The following is a 22,263-nucleotide window of genomic DNA, read 5'->3' as shown; positions in this document are numbered from 1 at the left end:
TTTTTAAAATTGTAAATAATTCAGTGAAAGTTAATTTCAGAAACTCTTTCAGTTTATTTCTGACACTCTGTATCAGTGTGTGTTTCCTACCCTGCTCAAAAAGAGAACCTAGATTAATTAACAAAGTCCTTCAGTGCTTTCAAGTATGGAGACGTAATTTTGTCAGGCTAAAGTGAAATTGGTGTGAGAAAGTCCTACAAAGCCTAATATGGATTTCCTCCAGTCTTCTCAAGATTGTGCAATTATTCCCCAATTGTTAGTTTCCTATACCTCAAACCTACTGCTCTCTAAATGGACACTTATCTATTTTGTGCCATCCTTCTTAAGCTATTTGTGGACTGAAAGTCCAGGTAGCCTCCATTTAGTGACGAGAGATAAAATGTGAAAATACAGTTTCAAGGTAGAGATTAGGTGGGTGAGGCTATTACCTCACTCCCCTTGTCTCTCTAATATCCTGGGATCATGGCTACAACAACACTATATCACAATGGAAGTTTTAAGGTAGAAACAGACTCTCAATGAAGCTAAAACAGTTTCAGGTAATCGCCAGGTGGGCAAGTATACAAAACCAAAGACCAAATGTAAATTGTTTTAATGACTGTCTTTGTTGCTTGGTCAAGCTATTTAAGAGTAGGGAACATACTCTGAATTTCCTATTTTGGGGATAATAGAATTTGAATGTCAGATCTGTACATCAAATATATCTACTTAAAACTTATAATGGATCTCTAGCCAGATAGAAACTTGATCGTTAACTTTCTCTTTCCAACTTGTGCACCCCACTCCCCCCCCCCAAATCGTTCAGGTTCTGGATGAGATTGCTGAGCATGGCATTAGGATTTACCAGTTGCCTGATGCAGACTCTGATGAAGATGAGGAATTCAAAGAACAGACCAGGGTTCTGAAGGTGAGTTCTTCACTTGATATTTGTAAAGACTGATAATTTTATTTTAACTAGTTTTTATAAAGCTACAGGATTCTTACAGATATTATGTTCAGTTATAATGTATTTGTTGAAAATTTGTGACTTTATCCTCAAAGCACTGAGTGATAGTCCTCCTTAGAACCAAATATTACATGAACTGCTTCCATGCGGCTTTAGTAAAACACTTCAAACTTGACCTTGCAAGTACTCCCTTTGATTCCAGTCTTGGATTCTCTGAAGTCCAATTGTGCTAGATTTTGACTTTTTAAAATGTCAGCAGATGTCCACTAGTAATGAATATCTTAATTTATTTCAGTCACTCCTGTCTGTGCTACAGGTATCATTGTATAAACGCTTTATAGTGTGCCTTAAACTGTGAATGTCTCTAGCTATCTGTTATCCATCATCCTAACTCTCTCTTCCTGTTTTTAACTGTAATTGGCAAATTTCCATGGGCCATTTATGTCAGATGACAGTCCACGCGTGAACAGTGCTTCAACAAAAGCAAAAAGCTCCTAAAACAATAAGCGTTCTAACTGAAAACAAAAAAACCAACGACGTGTAAATAATTTTCCTTTACACAGGTGTGAAGACAAAACGGATCACAAGAAGGTTACAGTTATTAATACTGAGGAGCATAGGGTATAGGATTAGGCAATGTTCTGTTCTCTGATGCTAACGGTTTTAGTCACATTGATTTGGTAACACATTGTTTTGCCATTTCGCTTCAATACTGAAACATATTTATATGGTTCTCTAGAACTTATGTTGCTTTTGCTCCGTTGTCTTGTCTAGGCTAGCATTCCCTTTGCTGTTATTGGGTCCAACCAGCTTATTGAGGTGAAAGGAAAAAAAATCCGAGGTCGTCTTTACCCTTGGGGAGTGGTTGAGGTTGAGAATCCAGAGCACAATGACTTCCTTAAATTGCGCACAATGCTGGTGTAAGTAAAGGCATGTGTTTCATCTTTGGCATTGCGTGTCGGTTGAATCAGGAGGTGCCCTTGATTGATTTTTTTCGTTTATGTACACAGACCTCATTTCTTTCTAGCCATATTACTTTTGCTTTCTCTATTTTTGGACACATTTGCCCATAGCAAGGAAAAATGATGTACAAAAATGCAACCTATACATTTAACTGTTATTATTACAAGTAAGTATATGTGATGGACATCTTTGCCGCTTACTTACCTGTGATAGGTTTTTTTAAAAAATGCCATTTGTATTAACTTTAAGAGTTGATCAGTTATCTGTAGCATCCTTGCTTTGGCCTAGTTAAGCTAGTAGTAAAATTTGGAGCATAAAGAAAATTTTCCACAGGTCAAAAAGGCTTATAGTATACCATGGAGTTTGTCTACTTAGACTGACATTTCATTTTTTGCTTCTTTCCATGCGGTGTAGTTTAAAGATGTTTTAAGATGTTCATCGGCATCTTTATCATACCTAAAGATTCTTGTAGCAGACGTAAACCACTGTCCTGCACATGGCTCCTTGTGTATGCAAGTGTCCACCTGTGCAGAAGAGCTAGTGGGATTGAGGCCTAAGGGCCTCCAGGCTTTACCTCAGTACAAATTACAAATACTAATCCCTAGCCCATGACAGTGTGTTTGGATTTATCATTGTTAATGTTGTTGTTTTATAAAGGAATTGTTGCATCTATTTAATTCAGATAGCAGAATAATAGTATAACTACCCCCCTCACCTCACTCTATGAATTATATGTCCCCAAATGCTTTTTCATAAAGACTCTTGACATAAGAGACTCTCTTATTTGATCATATTGTAACAGATGCTTATGGGGCTACGGTCAGTCCAAATTCATATTGGACATAACTAGCAGTCTCTGCTCAGTGGAGGTCCAGTAATGGAATAGCGCTGGGCTATTGAAGGTATAGATTAAGTTGCCTTGGCATAGCTGCATATAAGGGGGAGCTTGCACATCACCTGCACTAGACATGTCTAAAGCCAGTGTTGTTCTTCCCTTGCTTTCAGTGCTAAATTTGGTCAGAAAGCTTTTAAGTGTTTGTTTCCTTCAGTGAAAGAGTGGTCTACAGTTTGACTTACATTAGGCTGACAATTATGCTGTTACAACTTTGTGACGAATGATGGCAGTGTGCTTTAAAATTAACCTGTTACAACGTCTGTTTTGTTTGGTAGCACTTACTTAGGGGTGTACTCAGGGAGAATCATTCTCTCCTTTCTTCCAGTTCACTCATCTGTACTGCTGTGCTCAGTTTACTTCCACACCCTCAAAAAATCCACCCTTGTTTGCTTTGATTCACATTGTATAGTGTTCACTGGTACCGCTCTGTCTTTTTATATCTCTCATGCACTGATAGGTCAGGGTGTAACTTTCTGTTACTGGAAATTCAGTTTCAGTTCAGATTTCTGGCGTAATAAGTAGAGCAGGAGTCGGCAACCTTTCAGAAGGGGTGTGCCGAGTCTTCATTTATTCACTCTCTAATTTAAGGTTTTGCGTGTCAGTAATACATTGTAACGTTTTTAGAAGGTCTCTTCCTATGTCTATAATATATAACTAAACTATTATTGTATGTAAAGTAAATAAGCTTCTTAAGCATTTTAAAAATCTTCGTTTAAAGTTAAATTAAAATGCAGAGCCCCCTGGACCAGTGGCCAGGACCCGGGAAGTGTGAGTGCCACTGAAAATCAGCTTGCATGCTGCCTTCGGCACGGTGCCATAGGTTGCCTACCCCTGAAGTAGAGCCTCTGCTAGTCAGAGATCACCCTCTGGTGGTCAGCTTTGATGTATGTTCTTATGAGAGTTGAAAGTTCTTGGATATTGAAAAGCTAAGGAGCTCTACCTAGTCTGAAGTTATAAACTGAATTTTAGGACATAGTTTCTAAAATATTTCTTGAATACTAAACAATGCAAAGGCAAGGATTACTACAATTTGGAGATTACTGCAAACAACTCCTCTGAAGTAGTGGACAATGATGGACAGCAGAATTTTACTTGTTTTTGAAGGTAATCTTCAGGAAGAAAGAAACTGAAGCCCCATTTAAAAAAAAAAAAAAAGAAGGTATTAATGTTCCAGTTAACTCTGTGGGTGGAGGACATGGCCTTTGTTTTTATCTAGGATTTAGTCCCAAATAAATATAGTGATTTTTTTTTTGTAATAGAAACTGTGTGCATTGAAGAGAGTGATTAATGCTTTGGCAAAAAATGTAAAATATTAATCCTTTACCTGTTCCAGAACACACATGCAGGACCTGCAGGAAGTGACCCAAGATCTGCACTATGAGAACTTCCGATCGGAGAGATTAAAACGCACTGGCAAGTGAGTATGAGCGCCTTTGGGCTTTGCTTCAGTTGATTCTGTCATTTTTCACTTGTGCCATTGGACAGATTCTCTTTCCCTGCCATCTTCTCCCATTAGCTCACCATTTCTTCTCTAGTATCAGAGGGGTAGCCGTGTTAGTCTGGATCTGTAAAAGCAGCAAAGAGTCTTGTGGCACCTTATAGACTAACAGATGTATTGGAGCATGAGTTTTTTTGGGTGAATACCCACTTCGTCGGATGCATGCATCCGACGAAGTGGGTATTCACCCACAAAAGCTCATGCTCCCAAACGTCTGTTAGTCTATAAGGTGCCACAAGACTCTTTGCTGCTTTTACATTTCTTCTCTGAGATTCAGCACTGAAATGCACCGTTAAAGAATTTCTGGAAATAACTTTAATAGGGATCAGTTAATAAAGAATGATAGCTAGGTAAATACCACAGCTACGAATTACTGGCTTGGTCGGTCCTCTTTGCATACCCTTTCTCCTTCCTTCTCCCCTCATTTTTAACCTAAAAATGCACAGAGAAGCAGTGGATAGTAAATATGGTAGGGTTTTTCCCCCTTTAATAGTCCTTACAGAAATAATAAGCTTAAGGAACTGGGGTATTAAACGGAGACCCAGCCTGTGATGCTCAAGATGGATGGTGTTTTTAAGTGCAAGACTAACACATTGGCCAAGGGTTTTGTGGAATATATTTTCTTTAAGATTTCTATTTTACTTTGCCTTATTCAGTAATAATTGGATCTATAGCTAGATAGACATGCTTAGCTTGAAGAGACTTCCTTTCCACGTTCCCTTATTTCAGTTTAGTGTGTTTCAATACTGTTCTGTAATTAAACCCATTTGATATCGCTTTCTTTATTCTTCATACATTTTTGTTCCCTTCATAAACTTTGTTTCTTTCTAGTATGAGGAACATATCTGTTGGTGTTGCATCTTCCTGATAACAGACAACCTATTCCTCTCCCTGCTTTACTTTGAAATGCTTATTAATTACTCAAACATTTTATTTTCAAAAAGAAAGAAAATAGACATCATTGTATCTGTGCCATAGCTTTGTTTTATTACTGCAGTGGTACCATGGAGGGATGGCAAAGAAAATGTCACAATTGCAGTAAATAAAAGAATAAGGCATGAGAGTGCAGGAAAGATCTTGTATGAAACAGTAGGAGAAAGAGAAGATGGGAGCGAGAAACTTAGTTGGGAAGAAATTTGAAGGAGCTAGTTGCTTAGTATAGTTTCTTAGAGCAACAAGTCTTCCTCATCCACTCCCTTGTAAGAAAGCATGCAGTCAGTCTTGTTCTCTCTGTATGGCCCAAACTATGAACCTCGAATCCATTCTCAGAGACTGTGTAGTTTTTCTTTTCCATGTCTGTCTTATATTTTCCTACACTGTACGATGTGTATTTGTGTTTGTTAGGCCTGTTGAAGAAGAAGTTGTAGACAAGGATAGGATCCTCCAGCAGAAAGAGGCTGAGGTAAGGATACATTGTAATAAATGTCTCTTTTTTTGATTCATTACACAACCTGTAATTAAACGATACGTGTATCCATTTCTGTACCATATATCAGTAGAGATCTTGCAATGAATCTCTTCTTTCCTACTGTAGGAAAAATTAGTATTTGTGTAGAACTTCCAGTATGCAGTAAAACAGTGAAAGTGAATATTTAGCTGGCTGCAGAATAGTTTTCTCTCCTGATTTCTGCACTTCAGGTCACCTAATGGTCATGGGCAAAACAAATTTAAGGGTTTAGTTTTGAAGAATGTGGGGACCTAAATTGTACATGCAAATTAATTGCATTTTGCACATTTACTTGTATATTGTGTGCGCTGTATGCACAATTCCTTGCTTGCAAGCGCATATCTTGCATTTGCAACTGAAGTGTTTATTTTCTTAAAATATGATCCCTGCTTTTTGGTTAAACACTCAGGCCTGGTCTACACTTGGGGGTGGGGAATCAATCTAAGTTATGCAACTTCAGCTATGTGAATAACATAGCTGAAGTTGACATACATAGATTGACTTACTGTGGCGTCTTCACCGCGGTGAGTCGACTGCTGCCGCTCCCCCGTTGACTCTGCCTGCACCTCTTGCAGCAGTGGTGTACAGGAGTTGATGGGAGAGCGCTCGAGGGTCGATATATCGTGTCTAGACTATACGTGATAATCGATCCCTGCTGGATCGATTGCTGCCTGCCAATCCAGCGAGTAGTATAGACATACCCTCAGACTCATTTACTTGTGATAGCTCTCTTTGTTTCTTTAAAATAAGACCTCGGGATAGATAGTTCACAGCTATTCCAAATGAGATGCATGTTATCCCAGGGTATGTGGTCTGTACAAACATATTTAAAATAAATGCACCCCTTGTACCTTCTGTTATCACTGACTGCAGAGACTTGAGAGCATGAGTACCAAACTCAGGGCAGAATGTTAGGAACCATGGCACAAACCCCAACTTGGCTATGAATTCTATATTTAGATTTCACTAACCAATTATTAAGGGTAAGCTCATCAGGCACTATAATAACCTAAACATGGAGTATGCAATGTTGTTGTAGCCATGTTAGTCCCAGGATATGATATGAGATAAGGTGGGTGAGGTAATATCTTTTATTGGACCAATTTCTGTTGGTGAGAAAGATGAGCTTTAACAGAGCTCTTCTTCAAGCTCGAAAGCTTGTCTCGCTCGTCAACAGAAGTTGGTCCAATAAAAAATTTGTCGCATGTCGTCTCTCTAAACATGGAGTCTCACAGTCTCCTTGGGTACTCCAGTCTGTCTTGCCACCCAGGTGAGCATACCCTTGTGATAGTTGTTCCCTTACATCAAGGAACACAGCAATATTCTGGTTACTTTCAGGTTACTCCCAATCCCAAAGGACCAGTCTCTTGTCCCAGGTCAGTTGCACCTTAGACCAAAGACAGCTCTTGTGGGCAATCCTATAATAAACTGTATAAATATTTATTAAATAGGAAAAGAAAATTAGTTATTTGCAAGGGTAAATCAGGTAAACGTTAGTACACAAATTACCTACAATCTTAAATTTCATAAGATGATACAGAGTTTATGGATAATAAAAACTTCTATGTCCTTTAGGGCTTACCCAAGTAAAGCAGCTGGGGATCTCTTGCTTATGCCTGAAAAACCTTGCCCTCTGGAGCATAGAGATAGCAAGTTCCTTTTGTTTGGGGTTTTTATCCCCCTCTTGCCATGTACTCTGACCTGCAAACTCAGCTAATGGGAAGAATCCACTTGCATGACTCAGCTTCATGGGGGGCAGTGCAACACATTTGTTCCCTTTAACGTCCCACAATAGTCTGTCTGGTGCCGATGAACCTTTCCAGCTGGGAAAGACATAACGTCTTCTGTTGAAGATCAGCCCTTCATACTCATTCATATCTTTCTCCTGTCTGGTGATTTACACAGTAACAGAGGCTTACAATATAACCACTCAAATGTTACCTTACAATATGGGATACAGATGTTATAAATGAGATTAATGCATGCAGCAACTCACAAGCATTCAATAAAATCTAAATACTAAGCACAGTAATTCTAATGCCTGTTTTAACAATATTAATATGTAGGTGAGCCAGAATGATTCCAGCTATGTTGTCAGTGTTCAATTGAGACACAGGCACCTTGGCATAAGCAGGTCTGCCAATGTCGCACCTTGTTGCTTCACATAGAAGAATATTATTGATCTTCCATTATAATCTAAAAATCATTTCTAAAAGGAAGTGCAGGAGAAAAGACCATCTGCCAAGGCTTAGCAACTCTGAGGAAAGATGGAGACACCTACTTTCCCTGAGCAAACCTGGACGAGTCATGCAAAGTGTCATATAGGCTGTACCCATCAGCTTCCATACTCCTACAGTTTGGTGTCTGATCCCTTACTTTTATGTCTTCCATTTTTACTCTTCTTAAGCTTGACCTAAAAAAAATCACCTATGCAACTATATGTTTTTGTTTGTTTTCTTTTGTTCCAGTCACTTCAGAGAATGAGAGGGTTGAATCAGTAATTTTTGTTTTGGTGTGAATTGATGTTTATTTCGGTTTTAAAATGTCCAGCATATAGATGTAGAATTGAATCAGAACTCTTGACACCAGAGACTGTTGGCACAGTATTTAAGTTCAAGTACTACAGCCATGTAATTGGTCATATTATTGGGGCATGGAGGTGTTTCGCTATCAGTCTTTCAAGAGCAGCACCCATTTACTCAGTGCAGTTTGGCCCTAGGTCACAGTGTGTGAATGGAAGAAAGCCATGATTGAAAGGGGCAGAGCTAATAGAGCAGGGGCAGGCAAACTTTTTGGTCAGAGGGCTGCATCGGGTTTTGGAAATTGTATGGCAGGCCTTTTAGAGGAGGGGGTCATGGCACGGCCCCAACCTACTATCTGCCTCCCCCACCCTGGGACTCCTGTCACATCCAACCCACCCTGTTCCCTGGCGGCCCCTCTGGGAATCATAGAATATCAGGGTTGGAAGGGACCTCAGGAGGTCATCTAGTCAAACCCCCTGCTCAAAGCAGGACCAATCCCCAGGGACCCCTGCCCCATCCACACACCCCTGCTCCCTGTCCCCTGACTGCCCTCGGACCCTCGCTACCCCCATCCAACCTCTCCTCTCATTCCTGATGCCACCCCGGGACCTCTGCCCCATCCACACTCCACTGCTCCTGACTGCCCCCTGCTGCTCCATCCAACCCCCTCCTTCCTGACTGCCCCCCCCGGAACCTCTGCCCCCATTCAACCCCCTGTTCCCCCCCTCGACCACCATCCACACCCCGAACTCCCCTGCCCTCTATCCAACCCCCCCTGCTCCCTTCCCCCTTACCGGGCTGCCTGGAGCACCAGTGGCTGGCAGTGCTACAGCCGTGCCGCCCAGCTGGAGCCGGGCCACACTGCTGCTGCTGTCATTGCGCAGCACAGAGCACCGAGTCAGGCCGGGCTCTGCAGTTGCGCTGCCCCAGGAGCTCACAACCCTGCCACCCAGAGCATTGTGCTGGTGACGGAGCGAGTGAGCTCAGGCTGTGGGCGAGGGGGAACAGCAGAGGAGGGGCCGGGGGCAAGACTCCCAGGCCAGGAGCTTGGGGGCCAGGCAGGATGATCCCGTGGGCTGGATGTGGCCCGTGGGCCGTAGTTTGCCCACCCCTGTAATAGAGACTAGTTTCAGGCCAGATTAAAGGTAGCAACCCTATAAATGCTTGGATGCATATTTCTGTGTCCAAAGGCAGTCTCAGGACTTCTACATCCAGCCAGAAGTCCATGAAATGCTAATATTTCAGTCTCCATGTTTCCATATTTCTTTGTAGCATGCCTGTTAAACTGAATCTTGTCACCTGCCTTTCTGTCTTTTTTCTGGCTGCTTAAAGACTTCCTTTTTGGGGAGCTCCCCCATGGTTCCACTACCAGTAATGGTGGTGGTAGTGGGAACACTGCTGAAGAATGGACTCCAGTGTTTTTTCCACAATGATGTTCCAGTATGGTGGTAAAAACATCATCATAAACCTGTGTTCTCTCAGTGCTAGCACTCTCACTGGTGGAGCTGCATTGGTGATGGTGAAATTTCCCCAAGAGCAATGTACATAAATGAACTGCATTCTGTTTACTGATTAAGGAACAATAGGCTAACATGGTGATTGCTTTGAAAGTATCAAGAACATTTTTTGACAGTGTTTTTCCTCTTACATTTAGAGATTTAGATTTAGAGAGAGGTTAAGTGCCTAGTATTTCTGCTTGTTTGCATGTATGTATGTGGCCAAAGAGATGATGAAGACTTTGAAGTTCTTGGAAGACAATCTCTAAAAGTTCTCAATGGGACTAATAACTTCTACATAACTACTGTTAAGATTGCGAAGGATTAGGTTAAAACTTGGGGGGAAAAATATTTAAACTTCTGCTGTCCCTTAAAACAGTGGTTTTCAAACTGCGGGTCTCGACCCAGTACTGGGTCGTGAAATGTACGGCACTGGGTTGCGGTGGCTCTAGTCAGCACCACTGACTGGGCTGGTAAAAGCCTAAGGCAGGCTAGTCCCTACCTGTTCTGACACTGTGCTGCACCTTGGAAGCAGCCAACAGCAGGTCCGGCTCTTAGGCGGGGGTGCCATGGAGCTCTGTGTGCTGCTCCCGCCCTGAGCCACTGGCTCCACACTCCCATTGGCTGGAAACCCGCCAATGGCAGCTGGGCGGGGCGGTGACTTTGGGCGAGAGCCATGTGGAGCTGCTTCTGCGCGTCTGCCTAGGAGCCGGACCTGCTTGTTGGCCACTTCCGGGGCTCAGCGTGGTCTGCAGTGCTAGGACAGGTAGGAAGCATGCGCCACTGACCGGGAGCCCCCTGAGGTAACCCTGCACCCCAAATCCCCTGCCCCAGTTCTGAGCCCCCACAAACCCAGAGCCCCTTCCTGCACCCCTCATGCCTCATCCCCCCGGCCCCACCCCAGAGCCTGCACCCCCAGCCAAGAGCCCTGACCTCCTCCTGCACCCCAACCCTGAGCCACCACAAACATAGTGGCCTGTCCTGTACCCCAAACCCCTCATCCCTGGCCCCCCTCCCAGAGCCCTCACTCCCAGACCTCAGCCCTCCCACACTCCAAACCCCTCATCCCTAGCTCCGTAGGGCGCGGGCATCAACAATTTTCTTCTACTGGGTCACCAGAAAAAAAGTTTGAAAACCACTGCCTTAAAAGATCAAGAGGCTTTGCTGAGTCTTCTGTAGATAAGCTGGTATGAAATCTCTCCATCACCAAGGCAATCTGAGGTTCAGGTTGGGGAGGACTGTGCAGGGAAAGAGGTGCAGAGGAAATGGGCTTACATTCCTTGGCCTTTGCTGAGAAAACAAACAGCCATTTCCCCTTCTGTTTTGCATTCCAATCAGTAACTGTGCTTGAAGTTCTATTTACAGTTCTGCAAGGTTTACATAACCCCAGAGGGAATTAAGGTTTGGGGATGTGCCAGGATCATCATCATCAAGGCATGATTTCTGCTAAATAATGATCCTTTATTATATCAAAAGCCATGCTCCTCAGCTAATCGGACTCATTAATCTCTAACATCAATTCTTCAGCCAAATTACAAGACCATTTTTGACAAATACAGATTTAATTTTGCTTTTCTGCAGGGAGGGGGATAGCTCAGTGGTTTGATCATTGGCCTGCTAAAGCCAGGGTTGTCAGTTCAATTCTTGAGGGGTCCACCTAAGGATCTGGGGCAAAATCAGTACTTGGTCCTGCTAGTGAGGGCAGGGGGCTGGACTCAATGACCTTTCAGGGTCCCTTCCAGTTCTGAGATAGGTATAACTCCATATATTATATATTGTAGCTAAGTTGTTTTTTCTGTCAGTCTCCAAGTGTAAATGACCTGGTTTTATGAGGGAAAGGAGTGGAGAGAAGAAAGTAATGGTGTTTGCTCTCCTTTCTGTAAATATATTATAGTACAAATTATTTGTGGTGACTTTTTGCTATTAACAGTCCCAGTAGCTTTTCAATAAAAGTGTGGTGGAAACTACTTGGAACAACTTCCCTGTTATGTCACATTCTGAAATGCTTCCCTTGTTAATGAGAATGAGAAGCATACAGGGTAAAACTTTCAGAAATACCTGAGGCACTTTTGAAAATGACACTTTGGCTCTGTTCATTGAGGCATCAGGGAGCATGAATTCTATCCCTAATTCTGCAGCTAGTTCATCATAAGACTGTAGGCAGTTCACTTTGCTTCTCTCTACCTTAGTTTTCCCAGCTGTCAAATAATAGACGTATTTTTTCAACGGCTTTTGAGAGCCTTAGGTGAAAGATGGTATAGTAATGTAAATTACTTATTCTAAGTCATGCTGGCCTGCAATAAATTGAATACCCTGTAATACTTAACACTCACAATTGGATTAGTTCTTCTTTGTTTTCCGCTTTCTGATTTGTCTCTGTTCCTTGATCTCCCAGTGTGTCATCAGTTAATAGGGTGACAGTGTGAGAAATACACCACAGAGCGGCAGTCTTCTCCATTTGCTTGGCCCCATTCTGACAGACATCCCAGTGCCTGATAACTCTATGTAAATTCATTTTACAGTATTTATATATTCAGTAAGATGCAAGTATTTTGTGAAGTATTTAACGTTGGCATGAAAAGGCTAACATGACAGTTGATGAAGGTCTAAAGACCGTAGATAGAAGTATCCTTAAAGTGTGATACCCTTTTCTTTGGTAAGCTATAGTCCTCTTGCAATGGTAAGAGGATGTAGTACTAAATTCAGTCTTACACTTTCCTCTGTGGAGTGAAATAGCTTTTATCCTTGGAGAACAGAATGAAAAGAAAACCATCAAGGAAAAAAAACCTGATTAGCAGTGCCAGTCTTGTGGAGAATAGAATGATGATGATGTCATAATCTTTGAACAATATATTTTGCCTTTTAAAAAGTTACTTGTTGAAACCAGTTTAACATGTGTGTAGCCTTCAGTCATAGTTCCAACTTGCGGCCCATAAAGTGCACAGGCTGTGAACACAGTGACTTGTCTTATTTTATAAATGTAGTATTTATAATGCCAGAGAGTCCCATAAAGCAAAACATTTCGCTTGATGGAAATCCTTTTTTGCAATATAATCATTTGACTGGAGCATATTTTTCTTGGCCTTATTTAACAGGATTAGTTGCACTCTTTGGTATTGAAGGTATTTTTAACAAACACTGCGAATATCGTGGGAACATCTTGAAGTTACTGACGGTCCACAGCCTTAAGCTCTATTTCTTCATATTATTTTCTTCCTACAGCCCCCTTCTCATCTGAATTTTATTGTTAAGAGGGACCTGACTATTTGTTTGAAAAATGAACTGTCTTACTGGCAAGTGAACAATTGTTGAGTTCTTCCCATTCCTTTTTCTCTTCCATCTGTGGGGCCATTGCCTAAGCATTACTCAAGCAGGAGTCTGCAGTGTGTGGGTTTTGTGTTCTAGCCAAAACATGCAGTAATGGGAATAATCAGCCATGTAATACAAAGTTGTATCAATGTCTATACTCTCCTAACTCTGATGTGAAATGTCTGATTCCTCTCCATGTTGTTGTTGCACTGCCATCAAGAATAACGTGACACTTTGAGCTAAATTCAGCCGTAGTGTCAGGAGCTCTGTCTCCAGTAAAGTAGATTGAGTTTACACTAAGGCTAAGTTTGATCCTTTGACTTCTGCTTTATGGGCATTGTCAGGAATTGTGTTTCTAGAGGATTTCCAAACATGTTCATCTTTTTACCTTTTTTTGCCCTTGATTTGCCTCTCCTCTTTGAGGTTTGGTGTTACAGCATCCGTTTGTCTGTTGGGGGTGAATGTGTGCTCCCTGCATAGCATGTCAATGCTGCTTCTGCATCAGCAAGAGATTTGCTGCGGAGTCAAATGAGATCAGAGTATGCTGCCTCCATGATGCTCGCACTTCATGCCAAGACAGGGAGCAACAGACTAGATACGAAGCTTGAACTGGGTGTCTTGAGTGCTTTCACCTTGAAGCAACAGGAAGACAAGTGTGTGTTGTATACACAATACACTGATTGCTCATTTCTTTGCATTCTTGCGAGGAGAGGGAAAGTAAATCCACTTAAAACTGTAACATTTAGGAGTGGTTCTTTCATTCTCTCCTCACTCATAAAGATAAATGGCATAAGAGACTGAGCACCACTTATTTGTGTATAATATAGGTCAGCTCATTCTCTCTGAATCTTGTGTGCTGTGTCATTGGTAAATTAATGGATTGAAATGATCTTGTCAGCTTCCAGACAGTGGTGCAAATGGACATCACCCTCACCAGTGACTGCAACCTGCCTGAAATGGTGTGTTAAATGTAATCTCCTGTCCATTATGAGCTAACATAAAAACTGCCTTTATATAATCAATCATTTAAAAAAAAAAACACAAAACATTATTCCTGGAAGAAACTATTTGCTACATCTCTGCAATCTTTTCCCCCCCTAATGCAGCTATCCTAGATATGAGGAATGGTATGAATAGTTGGTAACTTGGAGTCGTCATCGGATTTTGGAAAGCGATCAGTATATGTAAATATAATTCTGTTTTAGTTAACAGAAAAGTCTGCTTGAGCTGTATTTTCATACTGAAAAAATCTATCTATCTATCTATATGTAACTCTTCATCAGGAGTATAATAATATTTAGCAGCGTTTCAAGCAATAATTAACAAGTTTTTTCTCATATGTTGCTACCGTTCTATTCTATTAACCAACCTGTCTGTTCCCCACATACTAATACCCTTGCTCCTGTCCTTCCACAACTCTTTCTCCTCCCTCATTCCCCCAGTGTAGTTCAGCTATTAGATCTCTTTTCAGTGAGTATTTACACGGCCAGATTTCAGGTCTCGATATCCATCAGTGCCCCATTAAAATATTGTACATCAGAGGTTCTCAAACTGAGGATTGGGATCACGAGGTTGTTACATGGGGGGTCGTGAGTTGTCAACCTCCACCCCAAACCCTGCTTTGCCTCCAGCAGTTATAATGGTGTTAAATATATAAAAAAGTGTTTTTAATGTATAAGGGGGGTTGCACTCAGAGGGTTCCTATGTGAAAGGGGTCACCATTAAAAAAGTTTGAGAGCCACTGTTGTATGTTCTTCATGCAGAAAGTGCTGTAGTACATCAGATACTTGTCATTTTGGCTAGTTTGGAACTTTTTCAGCTAGGAGGAATCTTTTATACCACAGTCTCAGAAAAGGAAGTTAGTCTGCAGACCAAGAAGCAGCTCTCCAAGAAGAGGAGAGCTGTGCTTTCTAAATATGGTTGCACTGGCTGCATTTGGTGGGGTCTTACCTTTTTATTTTTGTTTTTGGCCAGTTTGTTTCAGCAAAAGGAAATTGTGCACTTATCTTCAGTAGCTTCATACTATACTAACTGGTGTAGGAAGCACAACTATATGGTTAACTTAATGGGCATTGCATGCCAAGGGAACTCCTATTGTTAAATAACACTAACATGGCTTTGCAATCTTGCCATTAGTTAATCTGTGCATCTATATCAGGGGTGACCAACCTGTGACTCTGGAGCCACATGCAGCTCTTCAGAAGCTAATATGCAGCTCCTTGTATAGGCACCGACTCCGGGGCTGGAGCTACAGGCGCCAACTTTCCAATGTGCCGGGGGTGCTCACTGCTCAACCCCTGGCTCTGCCACAGGCCCTGCCCCAACTCCACTCCATCCTGCCCCCTCCCCTGAGCCTGCAGTGCCCTCGTTCCTCCCCCCCCAGCCTCCTGCACACCATGAAACAGCTGATTGGGAGGGAGAGGGAGGTGCTGATTGGCGGGGCTGCCGGGCGCTGGCTTGGGGAGCTGATGGAGGGCTGCTGACGTATTACTGTGGCTCTTTGGCAAGGTACATGGGTAAATTCTGGCTCCTTCTCTGGCTCAGGTTGGCCACCCCTGATCTATATAGTATGTGGTGTAGTACCTCATATCTAGAAAATGCAATACTGTGCATAATCTCTAGATCTCAAAATACTTTATGAACATGTGAGAGGAAAATCCTTCTCTTAGGGAAACTGAGACAAAAGAGGTTAAGTGACTTTAAATCTTTGGAAGAACTTTAAAAAACAAAACTCCTTTTCTGTGCTGAGCCTTGGCATGCCAAATCTCACACCATTGTTCTACTGCCTTACTCGTGCTGGCAGGGGTATGGGGTGAATGAGAAGGAATCATCTGCTTTGTGAGGCTTATGTAGTAATATTAAGAGTGTGTCTTCAAAGGCTTTGTTTTGAGGCCTTGGGTTGAGGGAGGAGTGTAGTTTGGTTCAATAAATCTTTAAGCATTTTGTCTTCCCTTTTCTACCAACTCTTTGGGTTTTTATTTTTTTTGTAGTGGCTACTTCTCTCTCATCCATTAGGCTCATCCCAATTTTAATTGTCATTCAGGTTCTACAGCACACAGGTACATAATGATAGACACTATGTATTACACTCTTCCCCCCCCCCCCCAAAAAAAAAAAAAAAAAAAAAGGCTACTGATGCTACTCATTTCACATACAAATCTACTTTAACCCTGTACGGTTCAGATGGGAAACTCCTTTTCTCGGGTTACATCAGCTATATTCCTTCAATTTCTTTTCCTATTCCCCTGCCCCTATCTAAGGTCAGACAAAATAAAGTAATATGTATCTCTGGAACTGTAGCTCTTTTCTGATCTGGTTACCTGCGTTCTGTAGACCAAGAGAATAAATTATTGCTCAACCCCGAATGCTGAGGCTCAAGTGGGTATTTATAGAGCCTCCCACGTATGATTCACTCATTCGTGTAAAATAACTGTTCTCAGTAATGTTTTGCTTTTGTATTCATGCTAGAAATTTTTTAATGTTTCATTTTTTTCATTACCTTATTTTAAACTAAAATATGATTAATAACCAATGCAACATTTTCTTTTACATTATCCCTTAATTTTGTAACTATAACATTCCTACAAAGTAATCAGTAAAGAACAAAAGCATGACTACTTTTGGGGGAGGGAGAGATGGTTAGAACACAACTTTCTTTTCTTTCCCACAAAATAAATTAAACCCATATTCTCAGACTAGTGTTCTTAAATGAAAATAGTATCTGGCGACAGTGCATTATAATTGTTGCCATTGTTTAATGGAACATTGGTGTTCTGCCTAACATAGCAACAAATAAGACTACTGCTCTAATTATAAGCACTATGTGGCTTCAGATTTACAATAAATCTATGTACAACTTACATGAAAATTGTAGAAGGCCTGATTTTTTTTTCAAAATTATAAGAGCACAAATTGTGCCCCATTTGTATGTGCAGTTTTCATGACTGCATATGCAAATGTGCAACTGTCCATTTGTGAGTTCAGATAGCAGATTTGTGAGTGCAGTGGTAATTGAATGCACATTTTTGAAAATCAGGCTCATAATGTCTGTTCTGTAGCCTTTTATTAAAATTCATGTTCAAAAGAAAAATAAACATGATTTAAAAAGAAATTATCCTACATAATAGATCTCTAACTTGCTTTCTCACGGGATAGAAATTACAAATCAGTGTCTTTAAAAAAAAAAAAATGAACACACTCAAAACAAACTAGTTTTCCAAGAAAATGTTGAACACTTAAAATTGAAACATTGGTGGCTAATGTGTCTAGGCTTTACTTTTCTTTCTCTATAGATTTCATTGAGCATCTTTGTTTCAAAAGCAAAAAAAAAAAAAAAAAAAAAATCTCTTCAACCGGGTGGGCTAGTGCTCCTCAAATTTTGAGACGTTATCCAGTTAATCAAACTAAACAGCAACTTCAAAATCACCATTGACTTTCCGGCATTAAGGGCTAAGTAGTTGTGTTGGAACCAGGGCTGGCGCAACCCATTAGGCGACCTAGGCGGTTGCGTAGGGCGCTAACATTTGAGGGGTGGCGACCGCGGCAGCTGGACCATCTGCCGCCTCTGTTGGGGGCGGCATTTTGGGGATGGGACCTTCCGCTGCCTAGGGCGGCAAAAAAGCTGGCAGCGCTCCTGGTTGGAACAAAGCAGACTGCTTTACCAGAAATGCACCTCTATGCACAAAAAGGAAAAGAAAGTGTTTTCCTCTATTTTGTAATGTTTGTGTGCTAAGTTGCAAATCTGCGAACGTGCTTCCGAAAGATCTGTTTCCACACACTCATGGTCAAGATTCTTGTGTAGCTTACTGACTTGAAATGTGTGTCTGATATGATCCTGACTTAACACTCTGGGCCAAAAGGATCTTTGACAGGGATACATCAGTAAGAAACGGGGACCATGTAATTAAACACTAAATTGTAAATATAGGGTGGGAAAGAAACTGGGTCCCTTTTTCCACCAAGGAAGGAAAGGATTCACAACTTCCTGTATATCTGGGTATTTTTCCCATTGGATTCAAGGAGAGAATGAGCCTTAGCTGTCCAAAGTCTGTGTGTTAAAGGTGGTGTTTTCTTTTCTTCTTCTTCACAGCTGCGTCGCATGCAGGAAATGATTGCACAGATGCAAGCCCAGATGAGGATGAAGCCTGGGGATGAGTGAGATGCTGAACATGTGGCTGTACAAGGTACATTTTTTCAGTTTTATGTAGCTATTATCCTCTGTTAAAATGCTGTACCATGCTTCGTTGATTTGCTAGAAAGTGAAATCTTTGGTAACTTCCTCACAATGGCTTTAGATTTGCATTTACAAGGAGTCTGTTTTTACAGCTCCTGGCGCATCATGGGTTTTCTCGGAAACAAATTAATATCCAAGGAAGGGCTTCAGTTACCAAACCGAGGAAGAGGTATAACTGGCAGTTTGGGCTGATATAAATGATTTGCATACTGGTTGTCCAGCTACTATAGTTAGTCTAGATCATTTAACTTACTGTTTTGGGCTATTTGTAAGAAACTAAATGGCATACAGCCCGTTTTTCATTTTCGCTGTAAAGAGTGAGTGGTGTCTGTCGGATTGGTCCACTGGGCTGAGTAAGTTATTTAGTGGAATCCAGTCAAATGCATTTTTCTGGGACCCCTCTCCTCGCAGATGGTGGTTTCTGATTCTGATAGTACTGCCTCTGAAACTCCAGTGCTCCTTTCAACAGTCTGTATATATATTGTGCTGCCTTTGCCTTCAAATCAAAACAATCTTTTCAAGGTGTGTCAGTAAATGAAGAAAAGTGTGCATATCAATATGAGATTCACTTCTAGATTTGCTAAATATTATCCAGAAACCACCCATCAATCACAGCAGAGAATACACAAACTATCCAGCAACTCATTTTATCTGAGAGCCTTTGCTGCTTGCTCTAGAAGGCTGGTATGTGAATTAGATTTGCTCCTTGACTGACCTGATCCCTTCACCTGTTACATCTCTTCATTGCAATGCCTGCTGGTGGGCACAATAGCCAGTAGGGAGGCTTTTTCCCAACCTCAGAGGGCCACAGCTTGTTTCCAGCTCTCTGCTCTGTTCTGGTTGAATATATCCATCTTCAGCCAGGAGTAGCTGATTTGGCTTCAGTTTGCCCTCCATTCAGGTGGCTGTAGTTTCCTATGGCATTTCCCCCTGCTTGTGTCTCTCAAATATTATAATTGTTTGCTGTGTTGTAGCCACGTTGGTCTCAGGATATGAGAGAGACAAGATGGGTGAGGTAATATCTTTTATTGGACCAACTTCTGGTCCAGTAAAATATATTACCTCACTTACCTTGTCTTTCAAGTATTGTAATGGAAGACTTCATTGAGGTAAGTCAAGATTGCAGACACTTATGAGTGCATATTACCTTTCAAGAATGTTAATGGCTGATACTTTAACATCATTTTCTGGAGTAAGTCGAATTAATAACTTGCTTATATGGAAAAGTAAGTATAGCCATCATCCTGTATAAGCAGCCTGCTTAATAAACTGACAGTTTTTGCAAAGCGCTAAAGGAAAAAATAGTGGACAAATCATACTTGTTTACTGGATACATACTTTCTTGAGGTCAGAGTCTACATATGGTGTATTAGTCCCTGGGGCCAGCATTCGAAACTTGCAAGCGCTCAAGGGGAATCACTTTTTTTATTGTAAATCCCATGTTTTCTTCAGGATGCAGAAAGCATAGTTCTTATATTTTCTTAAATACAAGAATAAAAAATAGAAACATATGAGGAGCCTTGTTCCTGTTTGATACTTCAGTTTAATGCTCCAGTTTTGATTTGCTGGACTGCTGGAATGTAAAGCCTGAATAAAATGGATTATATTATCCCTTCTGACCTTGTGACAGCTGCCAACATTCCAGGCCTAAAATAAGGAGATTTTTGTTGCCTTTACTTGAACCTTCACTTTTCCTGTTTACATTAAAAAAAAAAAATAGAACTTTTTAAAATTAAGGCTTCTAAAGAAGTAAACTTGTCCACTGTGCCCCTATTAAACAAGACAAAGTTCTACTGGTATATACACCGTGTTCCCTGATGAAAGCCATATTAAAAAAAAAAAAAAAGATGAAAAAAAAAATCAAACCCAGGTCTTTTTCACCCTGTCACAATTCCAAATTCCCAGCAAATGAAGACGCCTTCACAGCTGAGACCAGACTGACCATGTCTCCTAACCTCCATATTAAAATATACAGTCCCAGAATTGAAAGACTAAACGCTAAGGAAATTTCTTGTGGTTGACCATACTGTGTACACGGTAGCAATGACTCACTATTAGTCTTCTGCATACATAGACAGTAGCTAGTAACTTTGTGGGGCTTTTTAAATGTAGTTTGAATCAAAGGTGCTTTGGAGGTCCTGAGAAATTAATGGTAGCTCTGTTTTGGTATATCCAAACCCTTCAGTTTTTGGGGTTTTTTTTAATGAGAGCTATTTTCATAGGGAATATTTTAAAAGTACCAGTGCCCATCTTGCAAAAGAACCCAACCCTCGTTGATAATTGCAGATTACATATTTACACAGTCAGCTATAAAATATCACTATATAAAATCACACTCAAAATCTAGCAAAATTCTTTCCTAATTGTTGCCTGCAAAGCACACATGAACGCTGTGTGCACACAAGAATACCCAAACATTTTACTTTGATCCCAGTGCTCAGACACTGGCCTAGCTATGAAATTCAGTAGCTGAGAACTGGCAGAATGCAATACTATGAACATTGGTTGTCTAATAATGGGACTAAGCTCTCTCTGGTTCAGAAATCCCATATCCAGGTCTGCCATAAGTAGCTTTTTAAAAATTGGAGCAGGGTTTATCCCAGGTTAAGTTTGCAACCGTGGACACATGGGCAAACAAAGGTCTGAACATGATGGCATGTGTCTGCGCACAAAATTTTTTTTGTGTGTGCTTTGAATTACTCACTGAAATACAACCTACCCCAAGTATCTGAATTACTCATAGACCAAAGGTCTAATGCTGTGAACTCTCATATCTCACGTCCTTTTCAATTTGATGCAGAATAAAAACCTGAGAACTAGATCATTTCAGTTTCCTTCTATAAATGTCATCCCAGCAATACTTGTAAAATAGATTAGTTATATAGGAAAGGATAATTTCTAATGAAATATCTGTATAAACATGCTAGATCTATCCTAAAATATTTGAAAACCACATGTAGGCCAGAAATACTGGGATTGAACGCATTTTGATAAATGGATTTGGCTGAGAAATGCTATGGCTGTGAGGTGTGTGTTATCCTATAGGTCTCACCATTTCTTAAGTATCTGTCTAAATAGAGGACTTGTCAAAACCAGATCACCAGTTGTACCATGTCCAGAATAGAATTTTGATGATTCCTCAGTTTTTCCCTTCAAGATGCTGAGACTATCCTTCCATAGGGAACAGATCCTCAGCTAGTGTAAATTGTCATAGCTCTGTTGACAATCTGACTAAACCAGACCACTGACATGGGATCCTGTCGTCACTTTGGAGAGCTTAGGCCTCCTCAGAGGTTAAACATTCAGGAGTACTTGCGCCAATAACCCCCAGAATAGCCCAGTGTGCCTTTAAATGGAACAAAGCGTATCCAAAATTGATAGAGAATAATTGAAAACAAAGGTGGAGCTACAAAGCTGTGTAACTAGAGCTAAAGTTTCTTATCAGTTGAACAGAGCGTCTTGTATTATAGCTGAAGATCTTGCATCCTGAACTTAGTCATGTCTTTTTCTTTGATTTTGCTGAGCTAATGAATCCCTACAAAGCCACGCTTTATTGCAGAGGTGGGGAGGGCACTTAACAAACACTAACCGGAAGACTTTTGAAAATATATGGAATGAAGGGGACACGGAATAAGTGGAGATTATAGACAGGAAAGAATGAACTGTGTAGAGCCTTGAAAGAGGATGGGTAGATAAAGCTTGATGTGGAAGAGTGGAAATCTGTGAAGAGATTGGAAAGGAGGTGATGGTGGAGGAGACATAATCAGCAATGAAAGAGGAAGATGGTCTTTAAAGCAGTGATAACCAATACATGCAAATTTCATTATCTGTTCCAGATCTGTGGGAACTGCTTTTTTTCTGCTCCTCTGATGATTATAAGGGTCTCAGAGAGAGCAGTCCCACCAAATGTGTGTGGGCTGCTTTGTATACATGCCTGCCTGCTGCCTTTTCACT

General features: G+C 41.1%; 1 protein-coding gene across 1 annotated transcript in view; it reads left to right on the top strand.

Moving 5' to 3' along the window:
• LOC120386355 (septin-2) overlaps positions 1-22,263 on the top strand; it is a 61,101-nt gene that overhangs the window by 28,265 nt on the left and 10,573 nt on the right. Inside the window, exons 8-12 of the mRNA XM_039505588.1 lie at positions 806-907; positions 1,721-1,866; positions 4,138-4,221; positions 5,647-5,704; positions 18,166-18,259. Coding sequence (XP_039361522.1) covers positions 806-907; positions 1,721-1,866; positions 4,138-4,221; positions 5,647-5,704; positions 18,166-18,234 — 459 coding nt within the window. The 3' untranslated portion in view covers positions 18,235-18,259. The remainder of the gene's footprint in view (positions 1-805; positions 908-1,720; positions 1,867-4,137; positions 4,222-5,646; positions 5,705-18,165; positions 18,260-22,263) is intronic.

Source organism: Mauremys reevesii, linkage group 18 (assembly GCF_016161935.1).
Source record: "Mauremys reevesii isolate NIE-2019 linkage group 18, ASM1616193v1, whole genome shotgun sequence".
NCBI classification, from domain to species: Eukaryota; Metazoa; Chordata; order Testudines; family Geoemydidae; genus Mauremys; species Mauremys reevesii.
The sequence above is the reverse complement of the archived record's forward strand: the minus strand, read 5'-3'. Positions and strand labels throughout refer to the sequence as shown.